The sequence below is a fragment of the Chrysochloris asiatica genome, unplaced genomic scaffold (genome assembly GCF_000296735.1).
Source record: "Chrysochloris asiatica unplaced genomic scaffold, ChrAsi1.0 scaffold00008, whole genome shotgun sequence".
NCBI lineage: Eukaryota > Metazoa > Chordata > Mammalia > Afrosoricida > Chrysochloridae > Chrysochloris > Chrysochloris asiatica.
Genome location: NW_006408526.1, coordinates 31,082,216 through 31,102,951, shown reverse-complemented (window position 1 = coordinate 31,102,951; position 20,736 = coordinate 31,082,216). Strand labels below are relative to the sequence as shown.

Below are 20,736 nucleotides of genomic sequence, written 5' to 3'. Positions count from 1 at the left end.
TGTACGTTATAATTTAATCATAATGTTTTTTAAAAAAGAACTCCATCAGGATCTGCAACAGGTGACTTTGCCCTCCAGAAAAAAACAGTCATTCCCCAATATCCTAAACTGGTGCAAACAGCAACACTATTTCAAATCAGTGATTCTATCCAAGAGGCAAACTGATTGCAGACACAACTATATTTTTCTCTATAAATCACTACTGGGAGAAAGAGAGAGAGAAAAAAAAAAAGTCAAAATCAAACTCCAGAAACCCCCCAAGTAATGCATCTTAGACAGAAGAGTGCCCCTCCCATAGGACTACACCTTTAATAGAACCAGCATAGGGGATATTTGGATGCCTTACCCAGTGACTGAGGTCAGTGGTGTTGTGTTGGCTTCTTGGTCTGGAATGTGTGCTTCAGAAGAACTGGTCCGCAAATGGGCAACTTTGTGCTTCTTTCCATTCCCTTTGTCCAAAGGCAACTGAATCCGTTTGATTTTTGGTTTGGGTTTAGTGGGACCCGGTACTGAGGGGCTTGCTGACTGTTGTCCAGAGGATGGAGAACTTCCAGGAGGGGTTGAGCTGGCTTGCATAGCTGAGGGTAAAGCCTTGTTCTGCTCTAGCCCCAGACTATTAGGAGCATCTACTGTCTGGGTAAAATTGGATACCTGGGCCCCTGGAGCAGAATCAAGATCACGCTGGGAGGAGAGAATTCCAGATTTGCTACCAAGGAAGTGGTTCACGTGCTGAAGCTGATAGTGTTCTTCTGCTTCTGTGGAAGGTGAAGCAGCTGTCATGTCTGTAGTCTGAGCTGAGGGGAGCACACAGATGCTGGATGCTGCTGTCACTGCAGCAGTAGTGGTAGTCTGTGAAGTCCCCAGTTGTGGAAACATTCCTGAACTTGGCGGTAAAGCCACAGGCTGGTCCTGAATCCCCAGGCTTTGCTGACTAGCTTTGATTAAAAGATTGCTTATAGACCCAATATCTGGGTTCCCAAGCAACCTTGGGTTAGTTAACGTGACATGTCCTGGAACAGATGCACTACTTGTAGGGGTTGTTGTTTGCATGGATACAACATTCAAAACGGAGGAACCAGATGCCAAGCCAGACACGGGCCCTGATGCGAGGTGGCTAGTATCCTGGCTTATGGTTGACGTGCACGCCGCTGGGGCAGCAGTTCCTCCCACACTCGGTGGTAACAGGGGTGCCTGTTCAAAATACATGATGCCAGATTTAGACCTTTTTATGATGTTGGGGACAGTTCGGTGAGATGAAGTATTAAGTGACCCCAAATCTAACAGATTGGGATGGTTTGAAAGCTGGGAGGGTGTGAAGTTAATCAATGTCATGTTAGAAACCACATCAGAAGGGGCAATGTTTGAAGGGGTACTAGAGGGAGCAAGTTTTTTATTCTTTCGGGTTTGTAGACGAGATATGGGTCTTTTCTTGAGTCCAGAGGATTGAGTGGCTACTGTGGTACTGAGGTCTGTCCTCTGGCTGGCTTCTGAAACCAAAAGTTGGGGATCTGGAGGAGGTTGAACCCCAATAAGTAGGCCTGAAGGAGGATTGCTGATGTTGGGTGGGAAACTACTTTGAGTAGCTGCAGGGAAGGAATGTAAGTGCTGGTGATGAGGCATGGGGAGCAATCCTTTGCTAGCAGGAGGGAACAAAGATTGAGAAGTTGGCAAGCCTGGATTTAGTCCCGTGGTTAGGGTGAGACCACTTCCCATGGGCCCCAATACTGAAGTATTTGTCTCCATCACACTGGGTGTAGAACTAACAGAAGAGGTCAATTGTATTTTTTGGGTCACTCCATTTGGAAGAGTTTGGAGAACATAAAGTGGCTGCATGTTCTGGTTAACAACAATTAGTTTCTCAGTGGCTGGTTTCAAGTGGGGTGGAGTGGTCTGGACAGCTGCATTAGAAATCTGAGATGGGCCAGGACTATCAGTAGAATTGGATACATATTTCTGGTTCTGGATAGGAACAGTAGGGGAAACAGGTACCTGAAGGCCAGGGGTGCTACTGTTTCTAGTTAAATCCTGATTGTTGCCATGACCTTGTTCCACTGAACAAGGAGGGCTGGAGATGTGGTCTGCATCCATGTGTCCTTGGATAAAATGATCAGGAGTCATGTGGCCTTCAGGGGTTGGATCTACTCCTGGACTCAACAGTGCTGGGTCACCTTCAGAGGAGGCCACAGATTTTTCAGTGATGGTTACTCTCTTGTCCCCTGATTCTGAGATTACAGCTAGTCTGTTAGGGTTCTGGCTAGGGACAGTGGGACTCCGGGTGGTCAGGACAGAGAGATCAGAAGGTAACTCTAGTGGCAACTCAAATTGCTCTTCAGCTGAGATAGAGGAAGAGACACTACTGTCCACAGGTTCTGTTGTTGGCAACTGCTGAGAAAATACTTCAAAAAGACCCATGTCTTTCCCACGATTACTATCAAGACCCAAACCTTCACCAAGATTCAAGAGTTCTGATGAAGACGACTCTGGGCTCTCACCCAAAGCCTGCATGGATGGAGTATTCTTTAGGACAAAGTCCATAATGTCTGAAGGTAGGATGTTCCCACAGTCATCACTGTTGTTATTGTCAGAATCAGATTTCAGGAGCTCAGTATTGTAGGTGTCCAGTAAATTTTTATCTGAGGGGGTACTTGTGTGGACTCTTCGGCTTGACTCCAATGAGCTGAGCTGAGCTTCCAAGGAATCCTGTCCCTGTGTTTTAACTCTGCTGACAGAGTGGCAGTTATCCATCTTTGGCTCATTTTTGTGGCCAGCAGAACTCTTAATGACATGCTCTTTTTCGCCAGTATCCTCAGGCCGATCAATCTTTAGGTTCTCTGTACCATTTTCTTTGCCATTTCTTTTTGGAATCTGGCTGCTTTTCCTTGTTGTGGCTGTAACACTAGTATCACTTTCTGTCCCATCATCAACACCATCCAATTGTGAAATTTTGGGAAGATCACATTGTTCCTCCTCCCGAAATAAATTATGAGATGCCAGCCGTTCCTCTGCACTTGAAGAAATCACTGTTCTAGTGAAATTGTAGTAGTATAAGTCATCCTCATCTGATGTGCTAAGGTCATCAGCCCCATCCACCTGTCCTTCAGCTGATCTCTTGCCTCGTTTCTTCCCAGTGGAGCTGCTGTAGAATGGAATGTCTTCTTCACCGTAGGATCTTACTCCATAGAGTGGGGTGAGGCCAAAGAACATGTTAGAACGGGCCCGTGCACTGCGACGAGGATATCTCCTCTTAAAAGAGCCATCCTCCTGAGGTTTGGGACCATCTGGAAGCATTAGGTTTCTGTCCTGTACAGGAAGATTCTGATAGTTGTTACTTTGAGAATCATGGGATGAGGTATCATTGGGGCTAGATTGGGTCACTGGACCATCTCCTGGACTTTCAGAGGCTGAAACGGGTTCTGTTGGAGATGCTGACTCTCCTTGAAGAGGGGAAGTGGGACTACTTTCTTTCAAGGTATTTTTGGACTGATTTTCATTTTCCATTTTTAGAGGTGTCAGGGTTACTTTGACTGTGCGTTTCCGGGGTGTCTGTGATTCCTTGGCAGATCCTTCTACTTGCGTGGATGAAGTTTTAGGGACTCCTGAGATTGAAAGGACTTTATCTCCAATCTTCTCAGAAGAAACATTATTACATGGCCGCTGCCCCATAAGCTCAGGAGTCAATACCTCATCAACATACTCTGGCTTTAGGTTTCCTTCCTCACCAGTTGCCACCTGACCAGGTTCCAAAAAAGATTTAGTAGAATACTTTTCTTTGAACGTTTCTTTACAAGACTTTTTGCCTTTCTGTCTCCTGTCTCTGGAACTACATCCCACATGTTCAACAGATGATCTGCTGCTCACTCCAGATAGCTTCAAGGTTTTGACTTCGGTATCGTCATCCGGGGAGGGGTTTGCTGATTGGCTAGGATCTGTATGTTGGTCTCGATCACTCCTTTGACCTCTCAAATGGAGTGATGGAAAAGAGAGGGTCTCTTTAGAAGAATATGACAATGAAGAGGGTTCAGCAAAAGTTGCGATTTTACCAACATTTAATTCTCCAGATGTTGTAGTATGAACTTGTGGAGCCAGTTTAGGGATTCCAGGATAAGTGACATTATGTGCAGATCCCTCTGAATTCTTAGAACTTAGTACTTTAGTCTTTTCTCCTTTCAACAAGGAGCTCTTGGACCCCAAATCTGAAGCACTAGGATGCTTCAATTCTGTAGATGAAGATCCATCCAAGTGGCTGGTTTTAGTGCCTGCAGTAAGCACTGTCCTTTGTAAATTTGAAGAGGTGGGAATTTTTAGCCCTAGATTAGTACTTGAATTCAGTGACCCTAAGACATGATCTACTGCTTTGGCACTTGTCTCAAGATCTGTAGCAGTTCCAGTGGTAGAGGAGAATGAGGAAACACTGTGCCTGGAGTAAGTATTTCCAGTTCTCATTGGAGACATTATCCGGAGTTTGGACCGCTGAGGTGATAAAGAAGAAGTACTGTGACGCCTGGAGCCAATGCTTCGAAGTCCAGAGGAGAGTAAAGGATCACCCACTGTGACTATTTCATGAGTAGTTGGGGTAGGACTTCCTAAACAAGAGAAAAAGTAATGAAGTCTATTACAGATGGAAGGAATCACACAATTTATCTCAATGACTGCAATCCCTTCCATGTAACTACAGTTATCCTACTTCCTCCCTGTGGTTCCTATCTCCATTTCCTCCTCCTTTCTAACCACTCTGAACCTTGTCCCAGGTAAATGTTGTTCTTTTCATCTTGAATGGTTGAACATTCCATGGTGAGTATACCTCACTGGTGTTGTGGTCCCCTATGTACCTATATACCATATGGTTGAAAACTGGGTTACGAGGGTGAGTTCCGTTCCAGACCAGAAGGGTGACTGAGGACCATAGTCTTATTTGTGTTTTGAGTTTTGTTTCACATTGACTCTCACTCTATCTGGGACCTTCTAAAGTGATTCATTTCAGAGCAGTTGGTATTGGTAGCCAGGTACCATCTAGTTCTTCTGGCTTTAGTCATGTATCGATGTTCATGTGTTCCATTAGTCCATTGGACTAGTTGATTCCAAGCACCTTCAATTCTCATCACCAATAGAAACACCTTAGATGATTGCTTATGACCTTTTAAGATCCCAGGACCTACTCCCCGAAGCAGGATGTAGAACATTGTCTTTGTGGACTATGTTATGCTCATTGACCTGTGTCCCCTGAGACTATGGTCCTGAGCCCCCAGGTCCAGCAACTCATTACCTCAAAGTATTTCCAGTATCTTTCAATTCCATTTTTCATGAACTTTTATATATATACATTGTTGTTATTAAGTGCCATCGAGTCAGTTCTGACTCATAGCAACCTTGTATAGGGTTTCCAAAGCTTTAAATCTTCGTGGGAACAGAAAGTTTCATTCTTATCCTGCTTTATATTTAGTAGGTAACTGAAATTTTATACTTTTAATTAGTAAAAGCCAGCAAGACAAAGTTCCCTGAAAGAATTACAAACTAATTTTTGGGTTAACTTTGTGTCAAGTAGGTCACTGAAGTCCTTTACCTGCAGAAGGCAATGGCCGACAACCAGGAGATCTTTGTGTTGGAGAATAACTGGGTGTTCGAATCCTAGGGACCTTTGAGATGACATGATAAAAACAGGAGCTGGAGGCTTGAGAATGAGGAGGTCGGTCTAGTGATGAAGGACTTACAATTTCAGCTGTACTTTGATTTTCTTTAGATGAAATTTCTGTGGTAGAAAATAAAGAAGCTTATTTTTAAAAGTTAAATTAAAAGGGAAAGGGAGCTTTTAATTAAGTGTATTGAAGGCGTATTAATCATGGCAAAGTATTGTAGTAAAGGTGCTAAAATGGTTGTACAACTTTAAGAATGTATAGCGTGTCACTGAAGCATATTTTAAAAAGACAGAAACTACCACTTATCAGTGAGGAGCTTAATAAGTTGTTTAACCGGCACTGAATTTGAAGTGATATAAAATTTTGGAAGTATCTGGATAGTGATAAGAGTTGGAAAACATGGTGAATGTAATTAAAGTCACTAAATCATATATTTTAAAGTGGTTAAAATGACAAGTGTTTAGTTATACACAATGTTTTAAAGTTTAAAAAAGGCAATTAAAATAGTGAACAAATAAAAAACTAAGGCAACTATTAGGTAAATATCAAACTAGAGACAAATGACATCTCCCAAATAAATGAAGTTCCTACCCTCAAATCACATACTCCCCAAAATCTAATTCAAGTCCCAGGTTGATGAAAAACTAACCTGTAAAAGATGTTGGACTATGAGCGATGGTCCTATTTTCATCATGTTCAACAGTGCTGTTAATATCCGGTTCTAGAACTGGAGGACGGCATTCCACTATCTTGCATGTGTACACACAACGCTTGCGGGCATCTGTGGTACTCCAGTATACTCTGGAACACCTGTCAAACAGAGTTGGAAAAATTACTGTAAAAGTATGGAAACAGAAACCAACATTTGTTAAAACTTTTCGTCTACCCAAGGTTCCCTGCCTTCCTTATTTATTTCATAGGTTCTTATTACAGATTCTCCCAAGCTTTCTAAAGTTCTTGATTTTTCCTAGTCTCTCAAAAAACAATGTTAAGATCTTTTATATTTTTAAAATTGTATTGTGAGTAGGAGCCAAAAATCATTGTTGTTGTTGTTAAATGCTGTTTGGCTGGTTCTGACTCATAGTGACCCTGTACAGGGTTTCTAAGGGGCAGCTGGTGGGTTTGAACCACTGACCTTTGGGTTAGCAGTCCAGTACTTATCCTACAGCACCACACCAGGACTCCAAAAATCATAAAGCATCCTAAAACCCAAACAAAGGAAAATGCAACTACTACATGAAATAGTTCCTGGCCTTTGTAAGGATATTACTATGCCATAATGAATACAAAGTAGAGGTACGAAAATAAAACACAGGCCAAACCTATAGTGTTTCCTTGGGAGAAAAGCCCCATGAGACAAGGGGATGTCATTACTTCAAATTTACCGGATACTGCTAGAGTACATAATGTAGAGTATATACTATATCATCAAAATTGGAATGCAGAATAAATTAGAATATATACAGCACAATGAGACTTCAAAGGAAAGTACAAAATTTATATTATTAACTTCATAGAAGTTCTAAAACATTACTTCATACAGAATAGATTACTGGAGAATTTGATAATTATTGTGGAATTTTAAATTTGTTGTTGTTAAGTCTATTTCAACCAATTCATAGCAACCCAGTGTAAAGTTTCTGAGGAGTGGTTGGTGGGATTGAAATGCCAACACCATGGTTAACAGTCAAATGCTTATCTTATAGTGCCACACTGGGGCACCTTTATATTTTTAGAAGGACCTATAAAATGTAAAATTGGGGGCAGAGGCATGGAATGTTTGAACCATAAAAATAATCTGGACTTTTCTATTCAGAGAGATGGAATTTAAAGGAGACTTAATAGAATGACCCTGCATATTTCTGTACTTTCTATTTGGGTTTTATTTGAAAAGAATTCTGGAATTATACCAACATTCTCCTCCTGTAATTGAATTTAGTTGACACACGATACTGATATAGCCCACATGACAAGTTAAAGGAATCCTGGTAGTATGGTGGGTTACCTATTGGTCTGTTAACTTTAATAAAGTCAGCAGTTTGAACTCCAGGGAGAAAGATGAGGCTGTCTGGTCCAGTAAAGATTTACACTCTCAGAAACCTTAAGGAAAAGTCCTACTTTGTCCTGGCAGTGGGTTTTGGAGTTTTCTATAAGCTGATGGAACCAGTTGTTGTTAAGTGCCATTGAGCTGGTTCCTACTCATAGCAACCCTGTATAGTGCTTCCAAGGACCAGCTGGTTGGTTTGAACTGATGACCTTGTGGCTCACAGTCCATTGCTGATCCTACAGTGCCATACTAGAAGTCCTATGGAACCAAAGAACTAGTTAAAAAAAAAAAAAAAAAATCTTAGTTGTAGTCAAAAGTAGCTAACATGTATAATTCTACATTGAAAGATCTGTTCGGAATTTTAGGGTGCTCAAGTTGCTATATTGAATCCCTAGTGTGGAGCTGTAGGATCAGCACTGGACTATAAACCACAAGGTTAGCATTTAAACCCACCACCTATTCCTTGGAAACCCTGTACAGGGAAGGTCGCTATGAGTAGGAATCAACTTGACAGCACTTAACAGCAACTACTACAAGTTGCTATCTTCTTTTTATAGTGCTACTTACTGATATCCAATAGGAAAGAGCTTATCTTCACAGTCAGAGAGATCATTCAGAATTCCCAAGCAATCAATTGTCATTGAGCCTGACCAAGGAAAGAGTAAATGATTAGAAAAGATAACAAGAAGGTTCATTTTATAACTAAGGACTATAAAGTATCCCAGCGATACATAACAGTCTTCCCCAATAATCGAGACCTAGGTCATACCAATCATCATGTGGATATTTTCTGGTTCCAAGCCATTGAGAAACTTTCTTCTCAAACTGATTCCTTCAAAGTCCACAAACACTCTTCTAAAAACTTCAAATCCATTCTCAGGAACCACCTTAAATAAAAACACAGGATAACTGTTAATAAGCTATTTCTTTATACATTATACACATTAAACTGATTGTCTCTCAAGAGGAAGGTGTAGAACATATAACAAGCCATCAAAAGAACCATTCAGATCTTAAGAGAACCATTCTGTTTCAGTTACAGGATTTTTGAATTTCTTATGAGATAATGTGATTCTAGGAATACCCATTAGAAAGGTAAAAGTGAATTTGCCATTTTGCTATTTTCTGATCTCTTTTTTCTTACTTCCTAAGTAATTTAAAATGCAGTGAACGCTCTCCTACCTCTCCTTTGATCAAATCCCGATGTCGTTGGCAATATACTTTTTTATCATCTAGAAAGACACAGTTCTTGGCTCGGGAACACATGAAATGATAGTTACTGGTGCAGGATGTGAGACAGCAACCCACAGTGGCTCCTGGTTTTTGGCAAAATTCACATCTCTGAAAATCCAGAAAGAACAAAGTCCTGTTCAAATTTTGAGAATGTTTCAATATGTTTACAATCTCCACTATTGAATCACCCCACTCTGGGTTTCCTATGATACATTTTATTGGTAATTTGCTGAATCACAGAGAAATGATATGAGTCAGAAAGTCTCCTTTACAAATCATCTCACTTCCCCATTTTTCAAAGAATCCTAAAGCTATTAAATTTAAATTTAGAACCTGGACCAAAATGTAATTTTTCACCCCCTAGGATGATGTATTGATTGGAGAAGATGAAACATTGAAGATCAATGCTAAAAACATCACTGTGCTGGAAAGCTATTACAGGTCCTAAATAAGACTCGGTTCTACTTAGATGACACTGGTTAGAAACATGATACAGCTGATTACGAAGCTTAATAGTAGTAACTCAAGCTTATCACATGATTTAAAGATTCCTACCAAGTGGCCCTGTAAGTCATCTTCTTATTTTGTCACAGACATAATGTGGGCTCCTCTCCAGGCAAGATTTTTTTGTTGGTGATCCCCACTCAACTTATACTTATGTTTCTATGCATGTGCTATTTACTTGTTTCTTTTGGATGACACTTCATCTTCCTCCTTACTTCAAAATATAGCTTGTAAAATTTTAAACCTTCATAATCAAAAACTAAAACCCACTGCCATTGAGTCGATTCTGACTAATAGAGATCCTGTATAGTGTTTACGAGGAGCAGCTGGTGAGCTTGAACTGGAAACCTTGTGGTTCAAACCAACCTTTCAGTCCAGGGCATTAACACCACAGTGCCTAACCAAGTTTATGAGATTCTAAATCATTACAGTGCCCTGGTGTACCACTGTAGGATAAGCACTGGACTGGTAACTGAAAGGTCGGTAGTATACATTCACCAGTCACTCTCAAAAATCCTCTAGAAGGTTGCTATGAGTTAGAACCAACTCTACAGAACACAACAACAATAAATCTTAAGAGGAGCAGAAAGCTTCATCTTTCTTTCAAGGAACAGCCTGTGGATTTGAACTGCCAACCTTGCACTTAGCACTCCAGTGCTGATCCTACAGCACTACCAGGGCTCCTTTTACAGATTTAAAAAATTACTCTCATCTGCTATTAATCACGCTCCACATAAATCTTTTGTGGGGTTATCCTATGGCTCCTCAGACTGATTCAACTGGGATCTCTGAGATAATTTAGTCTAAATCATTAATTAAAGAATGCTTTACTCACACATTTGAATTGTCTCCTAAATTATACATTGTTTTCTATTTCTTTTGCATCTTTCCTCCAAGGGTCAGAATAGCAATCTGCCCACAGTGTATACTAATACTTGTGAACCAGCTATCCTAAAGGCATTATGTAAAACATCAGTGAGTAAGCATTTGGACATAAAAAGAACATCTGGAAACTGAGACAGAATTTCTTTCATACAATTTACCCACAATTTCTTACCAACTGCTTGCCCCTGATCACAGCCATATGTACATTCTTTAGTGATCCATCATCATCTTCAAACACTTCCGCTGACCACAAAGCACAATTTACATGTGTCCATTCATTTTGGCCAATGTATAATAAACGACCAGCATCCTATGAAATATAGAGATTAATTTTTCCTAAGGAATAGATTGCCAAAGGTTTTCCTTGGTATCAGTTTTAACTCCATCAAGATAGCCTAAAGATAAATTAGTTTGAGGACAGAATTTTAGAAAGGGATATCTTGATTTCCGAAGACTTTTTTTTTTCAGCTCTTACCCATTATGAATGATACTTATTATAATTGGTATTGGAAATAAATTTTCCAGATGGCAGCATTATACAGCTTTGAATGTAAAATTAGAAAGTAAGTGATGAGGTATATATTGTTTCCAAAGGATTCTGAGGCTCCTACCTACATGTGTTGGATATATTCTAATATAATTTGATTTTGCTCCCTCATTAACCTCTATTTCTATGTAGGTATGACCTGTGATATACAAAATGTCAGATGAAGAAAAATGTGTATTGGATTGGGAGTCTATAGTAGTAGGTTCTGTGTTAAGCCTCATTATTAGTTGTTTTTCAAAGAAGTTAGATGATTATTCAGAACTCCCAGGTAAAGAGAAAAGAAGAAATGCTTTACTGATATAAAGATTGCATTCACTTACATTTACGTAGTCTATGGGATGCTTTTTCAATGTAAGTCCACAAAAATTATTAAAATTATTAAAGAACAAACACCTCAAGAAATCAAGTCCTATAATTTAAGAATGCATATATATGCAAAAAAAAATATATGAAAAAAAAGGAGCTCTGGTAACGTAGTGGTTACGAATCGGGCTGCTAATCTCACAGTCAGCAGTTCGAAACTACCAGCTGTTACGCAGGAAAAAGTTGAGGTTTTCTGCTCCCATAAAGATTTACAGCCTCAGAAACCCTGTACAGGGTTGCTATGAGTCAGAATCGATTCCATGGCACATCACAACAACAACATATACAAATCATCATTCATTTTTTAATGTTTTTGTTTCTTCCCTTCTTTCTACATGAATTTTTACCCATAGATTAAAACTATTTTATAAATCTAAAAAAAAGTTATGTTTATAAAACTGTGAACTGACTTTTTAAAAACCACATTCAAAAGCTATTTCTCTCAGCTTACATAAAAAGACATTTTTAAAAAAACAATTGTAAGCTTCCTATGTGGCAAACACCAAGGCTTTACATAGTTTCATTTGACTCTCACAACCAGTCTGAGATAGGCATTATGATTACTCTCATTTTAAAAATGAAACAGAGACTGAGAGATTACGCTGCTTGCCCAAGGTCAACAAGTAGGCAGTTAAGGCACAGAAAGGAATCCAGGCAGCCTGCCAGAGCTGGGCTCTTAAGCATACTGTTATACTACATTAAACACAAGTTATTTAATATGCAACATATATTTTATTCAAAAAATCTTACTGAGGAAATTCTAGCAGATACTAACATAAACAGATTAATTTAAAGCAAATCATCGTACAGACGAAATATACAAAACTCCAAATACCACAAAGTGATAAATCAACATTAATTAAATACATGGTACCCTGTCGTGAAGTTTAGACACAAAGGACACACAAGTCCATTTTAGATCTTGACTAACTAGGACCCTGTGTCACAAAGTACTTACATTAGCACTGTCATCACCATATGTCAAACATAATGCACACTGTCTATTATCTTCTACACCTGGGGGTGGGTTCAGCTCTGGACTGTCTTCTCGGCTCCTGTCAGTATCTTAGAACCCAAAAGACATCAGTTAAAATTAGCAATACTATGCATGTCTGGTTTTCAAGGAAAAGCAACAATTCAGCTTATACAGCCTAGAGCCTATAAAAGAAATACTTTCAATAAATGTTCAAGGTTATGTTATCTCATTATCTATACTATAATACTTAGGGTACTTACATCAATTCATTGTTAACATCCAAGTGAAGTAAAAATAATGATTTTATTACTTTTAAGGATAACTGAAAATTCCTTTCAGATATCTAACTATATGGCAGTAAGTCAAAAAGTATTGCTACCAAGGTTCCAGTTTATACATGCACAGGTCTGCTCAAAACAAAACATGTTTCTGTGATCATTAGGTGGCTGCAGACAGGTTATCTCAGTAATACACTTGTCCTAGTCTCAGGATATCTTAAAAAAAAAAAAAAGCCAATCAAAGTAGTGGCTTCTGAGCTGCTGGACCAGTTACATTCAAAGCAGAGGTCAGCTCTCAGAAAGTTTGTTATGGCAAATGTGTTTTAGGATTCCCAACAGGTAATCTTGAAAGATTTTCTCATAAGCAATAGGATGATCACAGGGAATTATTATGAAGAAGTTTTAAAACACTGGAAAACTGCATTCATGAGAAAAAGACCAGGAAAGTTGTGTTGAAGCATATTTTCCCGTCATAACTCCACCTGTTCATTCTTTGAGAGTAGCAAAGGATGACCTATAAAAATAGTGTTGTGAACCCTTATTCCATCTACCCTATACCCCTGATCTTGTGTCTTCAGACTTATGTTTGTTCCCCAAACTCAAAGAACAATGAAAAGGAGCATGACTTGATTTCCTTGAGAATGCTAAAACTGCTATTTGGCATGATATAAATTTAAAAATGGAAAATTTCGTGGGGAAGGGTTACAGAGATGGAAACAATAACTCCAGAAATATACAGTCCTACACAGTAGATATGCAGAGAAAAAGTTTCTTCACATTTTGATACTTTTGTTTAATCAAGGTTTTTTACAGTTCTGTAGCAATACTTTTTTTTTTTTTATAGTTTAATGCATTTTAATAGCAAACTTACAGGAACAACACAGAAGACAGACAGCATTAAAAACATGTACTTGCATGTAGGACAACTCCGTTAGAAAAGTAGCAATACTTTTGGAGTTACTCATATTAAGTCTAGATTTACAAAGTCAACCACTAACATTCAGAGGGAAATGGATAGTGCCTTACTCAAAATCGGTGGTGTAGGAGGATGTAGAGGAGTTGGTGAGTCTGGTTCTCCAAGCCCTTTGGGTTTGGGAGCTGGAATGATTTTCTTCATTAAAGGAGGCTGCTCAGTGTGGCTATTTTCCTCTCGCTCCTGCCACTGAGCATAATTATGGTCAAGTGAAGGTGGAAGCACGGCGTTTGGTAACATCCCACTGCTGTAAATAATCAATTCAACAAATATTTATTTGACTACACTATCCCTAAAATTGTATAAGATAATATAATTTTTAATATCACTGGGTCTTGGTCCCATACATGAAACATTTACTGAACATAAGAAAAAGTCACACAAAAAAAGAAAACTACCTAAATACAAAGAAAGTAAAATTTAAATAAATATTTCAATATCATTAAACTCCCAGAAAAGAATGTCAATGTTACTGAATAAAAATTAAAGGTCAAATAGGAAAAATACAGAGAGCACCAGTTGAAAAATATATTAAAAAACCCCTCAATTACAACAAGGGCAATTTTGTATTATGTAAGTATCACACTATGCCTTAAGATAAACCAGATTCCCCAAAATATAATATATAGAGTTAAACAAAACAGATAATAGCCCATAATAAGCATCTCAAAATTAGCACTAAAAGGTAATTTCAACTGATTTATTTTTTCTTATTAAAATGGAGCATAAAAAGAAGACAAACTAAAAATATGAAAACTTCTAGCAAGATGGTGGACTACACAGATACAGTCATGGACCTTCTACAGTAAAGATATGAGAGACAAAATAAAACAGAAAAGAAGAAAATTTGGACAGCCTGAACTTCAGAAGAAAGATTAGGGAAGTAGATGGTATACATGCTGGGAGGAGAGGCCAAACAGGGATGGTCAGAGAGGGAGACTGGCTGGTGAATGGCTGGATAGACATGGATCAATCATCTTGTGAGCAGCTTTGGCAACAGAGGGAGTTCTGGGAGAGGAATTTGAGCGGACAACAGAAAAGTTGCAACTCTCCCTCCCCTACGCTCCCCTGGTAACCAGAAGTGTGGCCAGCTTCTGCTCTCATCCACCCCCAGTACAGACCCTGTTCTCCAGAAATTCACAACTACATGGTTGGGAGCCATGCCAGGGTAAGGTGGGGGCCAGCTTTGCCTCTTTGGTAGACCATTTTAGTGCCTGGATTCAGGTGGGCTCAGCTTCAGACCTATAAAACCATCAGAGCCTCTAGATCATCATTTAACCAGACACTGTGCCCCAGCTTTCCCTATGATCCTAATAGACACTGAAACCAGTTCCATCAAGGGCTCCCGAAAACTACTTCTACATTGAGTGCCCTAAACAAAGATAACACAGAGGCCAATAGGAACTCAACCTAGGGTCAGGAATTCTGCTGTCACATCCTTTCCACAACCACCTCCTGAGCTCCTTGAATTGCAAGAGACCACGCCCCCCACAGAGATTTCTCCCCTCTGGGACCAGCAACTGCACTGTTTGTTTTTACACATACAATACCCTCACAATGCCCTGGAGACAACAATTTTATCTCACACAAAGAAACAAGAGAGAATGGCTCAAACAGATAACCAAGATGAAGAAACAAAAGATAGTCCTAAAGAATAAAAGGTAATAGAATTAACTGAAAAAGAATTCAAAAGAATGTTAATTAGATACCTTCAAAGGACAGATAGAAGGATCAAGGAAAGCAAGGAGAACACAATAAAAATTTTAGAATTCAGGAAAACACTACATGAACAAACGGACAAAACAAAAATTTTGAAATAATACAAATTTGCAATTAGAAATCCACATGTGTAATACTAAGATTTCAGAAATGGACAATACATTGAAACGGCGAAAGAGTAGATATAAAGCAATGGAAGCCCAAATTAGTGAGCTTGAAGATAAATCCTTCAATACTAGTATGTCAGAAGAACAATTAGAAAAGAGAATAAAAAATTGGAAGAAAGCCTAAGAATTATGTGAGAACTCATGAAGAGGAACAATTTATGGGTGACTGGAATTCCAGAACAGGAAAAGATAAGCACAGTGAAAATTGTGCAAGAGTTTTTGGAAGAAAACTTCCCTAACATCATGAAAGATGATAAGATAAACAATAAGAGCTGAACAAATGTCAAACAAGATACATTCCAAAAGAAAAACAACAAGATATATCATAATCAAGCTTTCCAAAATGAAAGACAAGGAAAGAATCCTGAGAGTAGCCTGGGGGAAACGAAAAGTTATTTACAAAAAAAGGGAACCAATATGACTAAACTCTGATTTCTCAGCAGAAACCATGCAGACAAGAAGACAATGGAATGACATATACAAAACTCTGAAAGAAAAAGATTGCCAACCAAGAAGCATATTATACCCAACAAAGCTGTCCCTCAAATATGATGGAAAAATTAGGACATTTCCTGATAAACAAAAATTAAAGGAATTTGCAATAATCAAATCAACTTTACAACACCACCCAGACCTCAATCCAGATATAGAAGTATTAAAAGTAAAACAAAACTACAAGACTAAAAATAGAAAACCAGAGATAATAATGTATACTGAAGTCAACTACAAAGCAAAAAGGGGGAACAGTATAGATACAGAACTTATAAATGGCAAGGAAGTCAAGTAGACTTCAAGATAAAACAGATTGTTTTATACAAGGGAAACAATTAATAAACTATAGGGTAACCTCAAAGGAAAATAATATACCTGCACATCAAAATAAAAAGAGGCAAATCAGAAAGATTTAATAAACATTAACACAACAGAAATTAAAAAAACAAGAAAACACACAAACAAAATGAACTCAGAACAGAAAATTATGTGGAACATAGATCCTGCAGCACCACAAAAAATAAACAGAAAAATAACAACAATCAATTCATATCTATTGGCAATTACAAGACTTTAACTGGATTAAATGTTCAAGTCAATAGACATAAAGAACAGAATGGATAAGAAACAGGATCCTTCAATATGCAGTCTATAAGAGACTTATCAAAAAGATGGAGACAGCCTAAATGCCCATCAACAGAAAAATGGTAAAAAAAAAACTTTGGTACAGATACATAATGGAATACTATAAAACACCGGAAAATAATGCTGAATCTGTGAAAAACCTCACAACATTGTTGAACCTAGAATATATTATGCTGAGTGAAATTAGTCAATCACAAAAGGACGAACATTTTATTAGACCAATATTCTGAAAAGTTTAAAAAAAGAGGAAAAAAAGGTAATCTGATACAATGTGATGAACTTGGCCTATAACTATGGATGCAGTAGCTCAAAAGAGGGAACAAATCTTTACAGTGAGGATCATTCCCACCCCCACTCATACACAGGGTAGACAGGGATGGGCAACTTGGATATTGGCTACACAAAATACAGGGGGGCTACAAATGCAAGATGTGACTCACTTACAAGCTTTCAAAAGGGAGACTAGATCCAGAGGGCGTGGAGGAAGGTAGACTCCACTATCTGGGTGGGGCTGATAAAAGGAGATGGGGATAGGACTCTTGTAGTACAATAGTGAATAACTGCTATCAGTACTGACTCTGAGGGTTGGAAATGTAGAAGTTTTGTAGCAAAAGGAGGGGAGCGGTTGACTTTGCAGTCCAGGAGTGGAGGTCCCTGGGACCATCAAGGGAGAAGAGTGGAGTGCTGGATCCTACACACAGAAACAGTGCCAGTGATGGCAGAGATGGAGGCAGAGACAATGACGTAGAGAGATGGAGCAGCTGGGGAATCTAGACCCAGAGAGGGAGAGGGGTTGTATGCTGACTAGCAAAGGGCAGGCTTGCGGGGTATACCCTTTGGTTGGTTGATGATACATGGAAGGGATTGTAACCGTGGCAATGAAACAATATACATAAATGTAAAGCTAATGTTCTCCCATGTAAACTATCACATAATTCAAAATAAAACATTAAATAAAAAAGGTAACCTATGATAGTTACGGCGGGGAGGGGAGTGAAAATTATTCATGGGCTAGGGTAGACACATGTTAACATGGGTGACAGGGAAGGCAATATACAAGAGAAAGGTTAGGGAGGTTAAAAGATGAAAGATGATGGTCGTGAGAGACAAGGGAGGAATGCATTAGTTAAAGTGAATAAAGGTAAATGCTGTTAAACATTGGTACATGGAGGGGATTGTAACCATGGTTGAATGTAGAACTGATAATCTGCTCTGTAAACTTTAACTCATTCACACAAAAAGTTTAAAAAAGCAAAAAAAGAAATATGAAAAATTGCAAAGACTTTGAGGACAAGAAGTAAAAAAAAAAATCTACTACTGAATCACTTACTTGCTTGATACTTTATTTGGCTCCCAAAACCTGGACTTTTTGACACTGAACCATGGAAAAACACGTTCCATTTGCTAAAAGAAAAATAAACAAAATGTCTTACTCAGTCATTACCAATCTCGTGATGGACACTTTTTAGTTATAATCAATTATTTGACCTCCTATAAATTGGGATGGACAAACTTTGTCTCTCATACTTCGGACATATTGTCAGGAGGGACAAGTTGCTCGAGAAGGATATTGTGTTTGGTAAGGTGGAGCGTGAGAGAAAAACAGGAAGACCCCCAGTGACATGGATTGGCCAAGTGACAGCATTGATGGACTCAAGCGTGGCAACAGTAGTGAGGTTGGCCTAGGATCAGGCAGTGTTTCGTTCTGCTGTGCATAAGGTTGCTATGAGTCAGTACCGACTCGATGGCACCTAACAACAACAATCCAAGCTATAGTATTTTCAATCACCCCATAAGACTGCAGAAGCTGAACAATAAATATGGAAGGCCATAATGAAATCTACACATTTGAATTATGGTGTTAGTAAATAATATTCAAAGTACTATGGACTGCCAGAAAAACAAATCTATTTTGGAAGAAGTACAACCATAATGATCCTTGGAAATGAGGATGTCAAGACTCTGTCTCATATACTTTAGATATAATATTAGGATGGACAGGTCCCTGGAAAAGGACATCATGCTTGGCAAAGTGGAGGGTCAAAGAGGAAGACCTACCAAGGACATGGATTCACACAGAGGCTACAACAATGGGCTCAAACAGAACAATTGCATGGACAGCTCAGGAACTGGCCGTATTTCCTTTATTTATGTATAGGGTCACTAGGATTCAGAACCAAACAATAAGAGAAACACAAATTTTTTTTTCTAACTTCTTTCTATGAGTATATTCCATGTATGTGGTAAGAAAACATAATTTTTGTTTGGTTTTAGGAAATGATTTATATAACCAATAAGACTTGATATTTGACTCAATATTAGGAGACACTGTGGTGAAGAAAATAATCTATTGACTAATGAAATGAACAAAGAGGTTTCTATCTAGATATAGTTTTTTCAGGAAAAAAAAAATCTATCACTTGGGCATCTCACGAACTTCCTAAGAATCGGGGGAGATTAATTAACACAAAAATTAGGGCAAAGCAAAAAGTAAAAGAAAATACATCTGTTTGATTTATGGAGATAATTACTCATTGTTGTTGTTAAGTGCCTTCTAGTTGGTTCTGACTCATAGCAACCCTTTATAGGGTTTCCAAGGAGCAACTGGTGAGCTTGGCCTGCCAACTTTGCAGTTCAAACCAACCTTGCAGTAGAGCACAGTAACCCACAGCACCACACCAGGACTCATAGGTAAGTATTAAAAATCATTGATCATTCACCCTGATAAAGAAGGACTTGACCATGCTGTTGGCTTTTTTAATCTCTGGCTGCCCTCCATCTGAATTAATGGCTGCTTGAATGATCTTCACAATATCATCACTGAACTCCAACTGTATACAAAAACAAATAATTATTCACAAAATAGTATACTCTCAGAATCATTTCCTTCTTCTCCTAAATCATCCAGCAGAGCTCTAAGAGAAAGCTGACCCTTTATTTTATTGAAGTATGATTCCTTTTTGGCTCAGGACTTCGTAAAATTCAGTCCATAATTAACTTGTGTCAGTCAAGAAATGCCAGACTAATAAGACAAAAATGTGAATAAATTAGCTGTATCACAATAAGTTACCCAAAGAGGTTCACATTATTAAAATTTCAACTAAAATGAATAAAGAAATGATTAGCACATATGGACCATGAGATAATAAGCGATCATTTCCTATGCAGTTGTAAAACTATGGTTAAAAAGCATCTATCTACAAACTAATACCCTGTAACGAAAAATACATTATTCAGATCTGATTTCAAAAAGGGCCAACTAATTAACTTTACATTAGCATTTTCCCCATATGCCATTCTCTTACTGTTTCCTCTTAATATAATGTTTAAAGAATTCAGATGAAAACCAAATTAAGAGTCATTTTAAGAAGTTACCTTCCCTATCTTAATTCGTCTTCTGAAATACAGCAATAAAACAACTCATATATACTTAAGTATTTAAAGCAACTTGACACTTCTAAATATAATAGAAATAATCTTTTAACCTACTTACGCAGAGACTAGCAACAGACCCAAAGAAGCTAAATTGGTCCTTGAAATTTTAGTACTTTGCTCTAGAAACATACCACAGATGTGTAGTTCCCTTGGTCCATTTTTCTCTTGACTCCCTCTAGGTCTAAAGGCTGTTGATCTTCCTGCTTGCTGACTTCAGTAAGAACTGGTGGGTCAGGTCCTTCTGGGGAGCTGCGTGAGGGTATACTCTCCTCTGTCTCAGGATTTAAGTCTGGAGGCTTGGCAGCCTGTTGCCAGGAAAGATATGTTTCTCTTATTAACACAAAAAATGATGCATCCATGAAAATGTTATTAAATTAATAAAGATAGCCCTGATTGATTCATATCATACAAACTAGAGAACATGAAAATAAACAAATCTTTCAAATTATAGAAAAGTTCAGATAAGTCTGTTATCTAATAATCTGGCTAAGGCTAATTTAAGAGATTTCCTTGTTAATGTCCAAACCCAGTATGAAGAAATCCAAATTGTATCCAATTTTTTCAGAGTAAGATAGAGATAAAAGATAAGTTTCCTATTCAATAAACAAAGATCTATTAATGGGATGGATTGGCAGTGGCAACAACAATGGACTCAAACATAAAAATTGTGAGGATGGTGCACAATTGGGCAGTGTTTCGTTCTGTTGTACATAGGGTGTATATGAGTCAGAATTAACTCAATGGCATGTAATAACTACTACTATAAGAGAACTTGGGAAAAAACAAACAAGATGGCGGATCGGGTGGACATATAGCAGAGAGCTCCGCCAACAACAACA

The 20,736-nt window shown here is 38.4% G+C and overlaps 1 protein-coding gene across 4 annotated transcripts in view; it reads right to left on the bottom strand.

The window, feature by feature from the left end:
• The window catches only part of KMT2A (lysine (K)-specific methyltransferase 2A), a 125,186-nt gene that overhangs the window by 45,029 nt on the left and 59,421 nt on the right, over positions 1-20,736 (bottom strand). For all 4 annotated transcript variants that reach the window (XM_006833878.1, XM_006833879.1, XM_006833881.1 and 1 more), the window contains exons 16-27: positions 20,029-20,202; positions 19,183-19,293; positions 17,793-17,866; positions 13,493-13,686; positions 12,171-12,277; positions 10,475-10,612; positions 8,863-9,021; positions 8,450-8,567; positions 8,248-8,326; positions 6,283-6,443; positions 5,561-5,746; positions 347-4,583 (exon numbers count right to left, since the gene is read on the bottom strand). In XM_006833878.1, the coding sequence (XP_006833941.1) occupies positions 347-4,583; positions 5,561-5,746; positions 6,283-6,443; positions 8,248-8,326; positions 8,450-8,567; positions 8,863-9,021; positions 10,475-10,612; positions 12,171-12,277; positions 13,493-13,686; positions 17,793-17,866; positions 19,183-19,293; positions 20,029-20,202 (5,738 nt within the window). The remainder of the gene's footprint in view (positions 1-346; positions 4,584-5,560; positions 5,747-6,282; positions 6,444-8,247; positions 8,327-8,449; positions 8,568-8,862; positions 9,022-10,474; positions 10,613-12,170; positions 12,278-13,492; positions 13,687-17,792; positions 17,867-19,182; positions 19,294-20,028; positions 20,203-20,736) is intronic.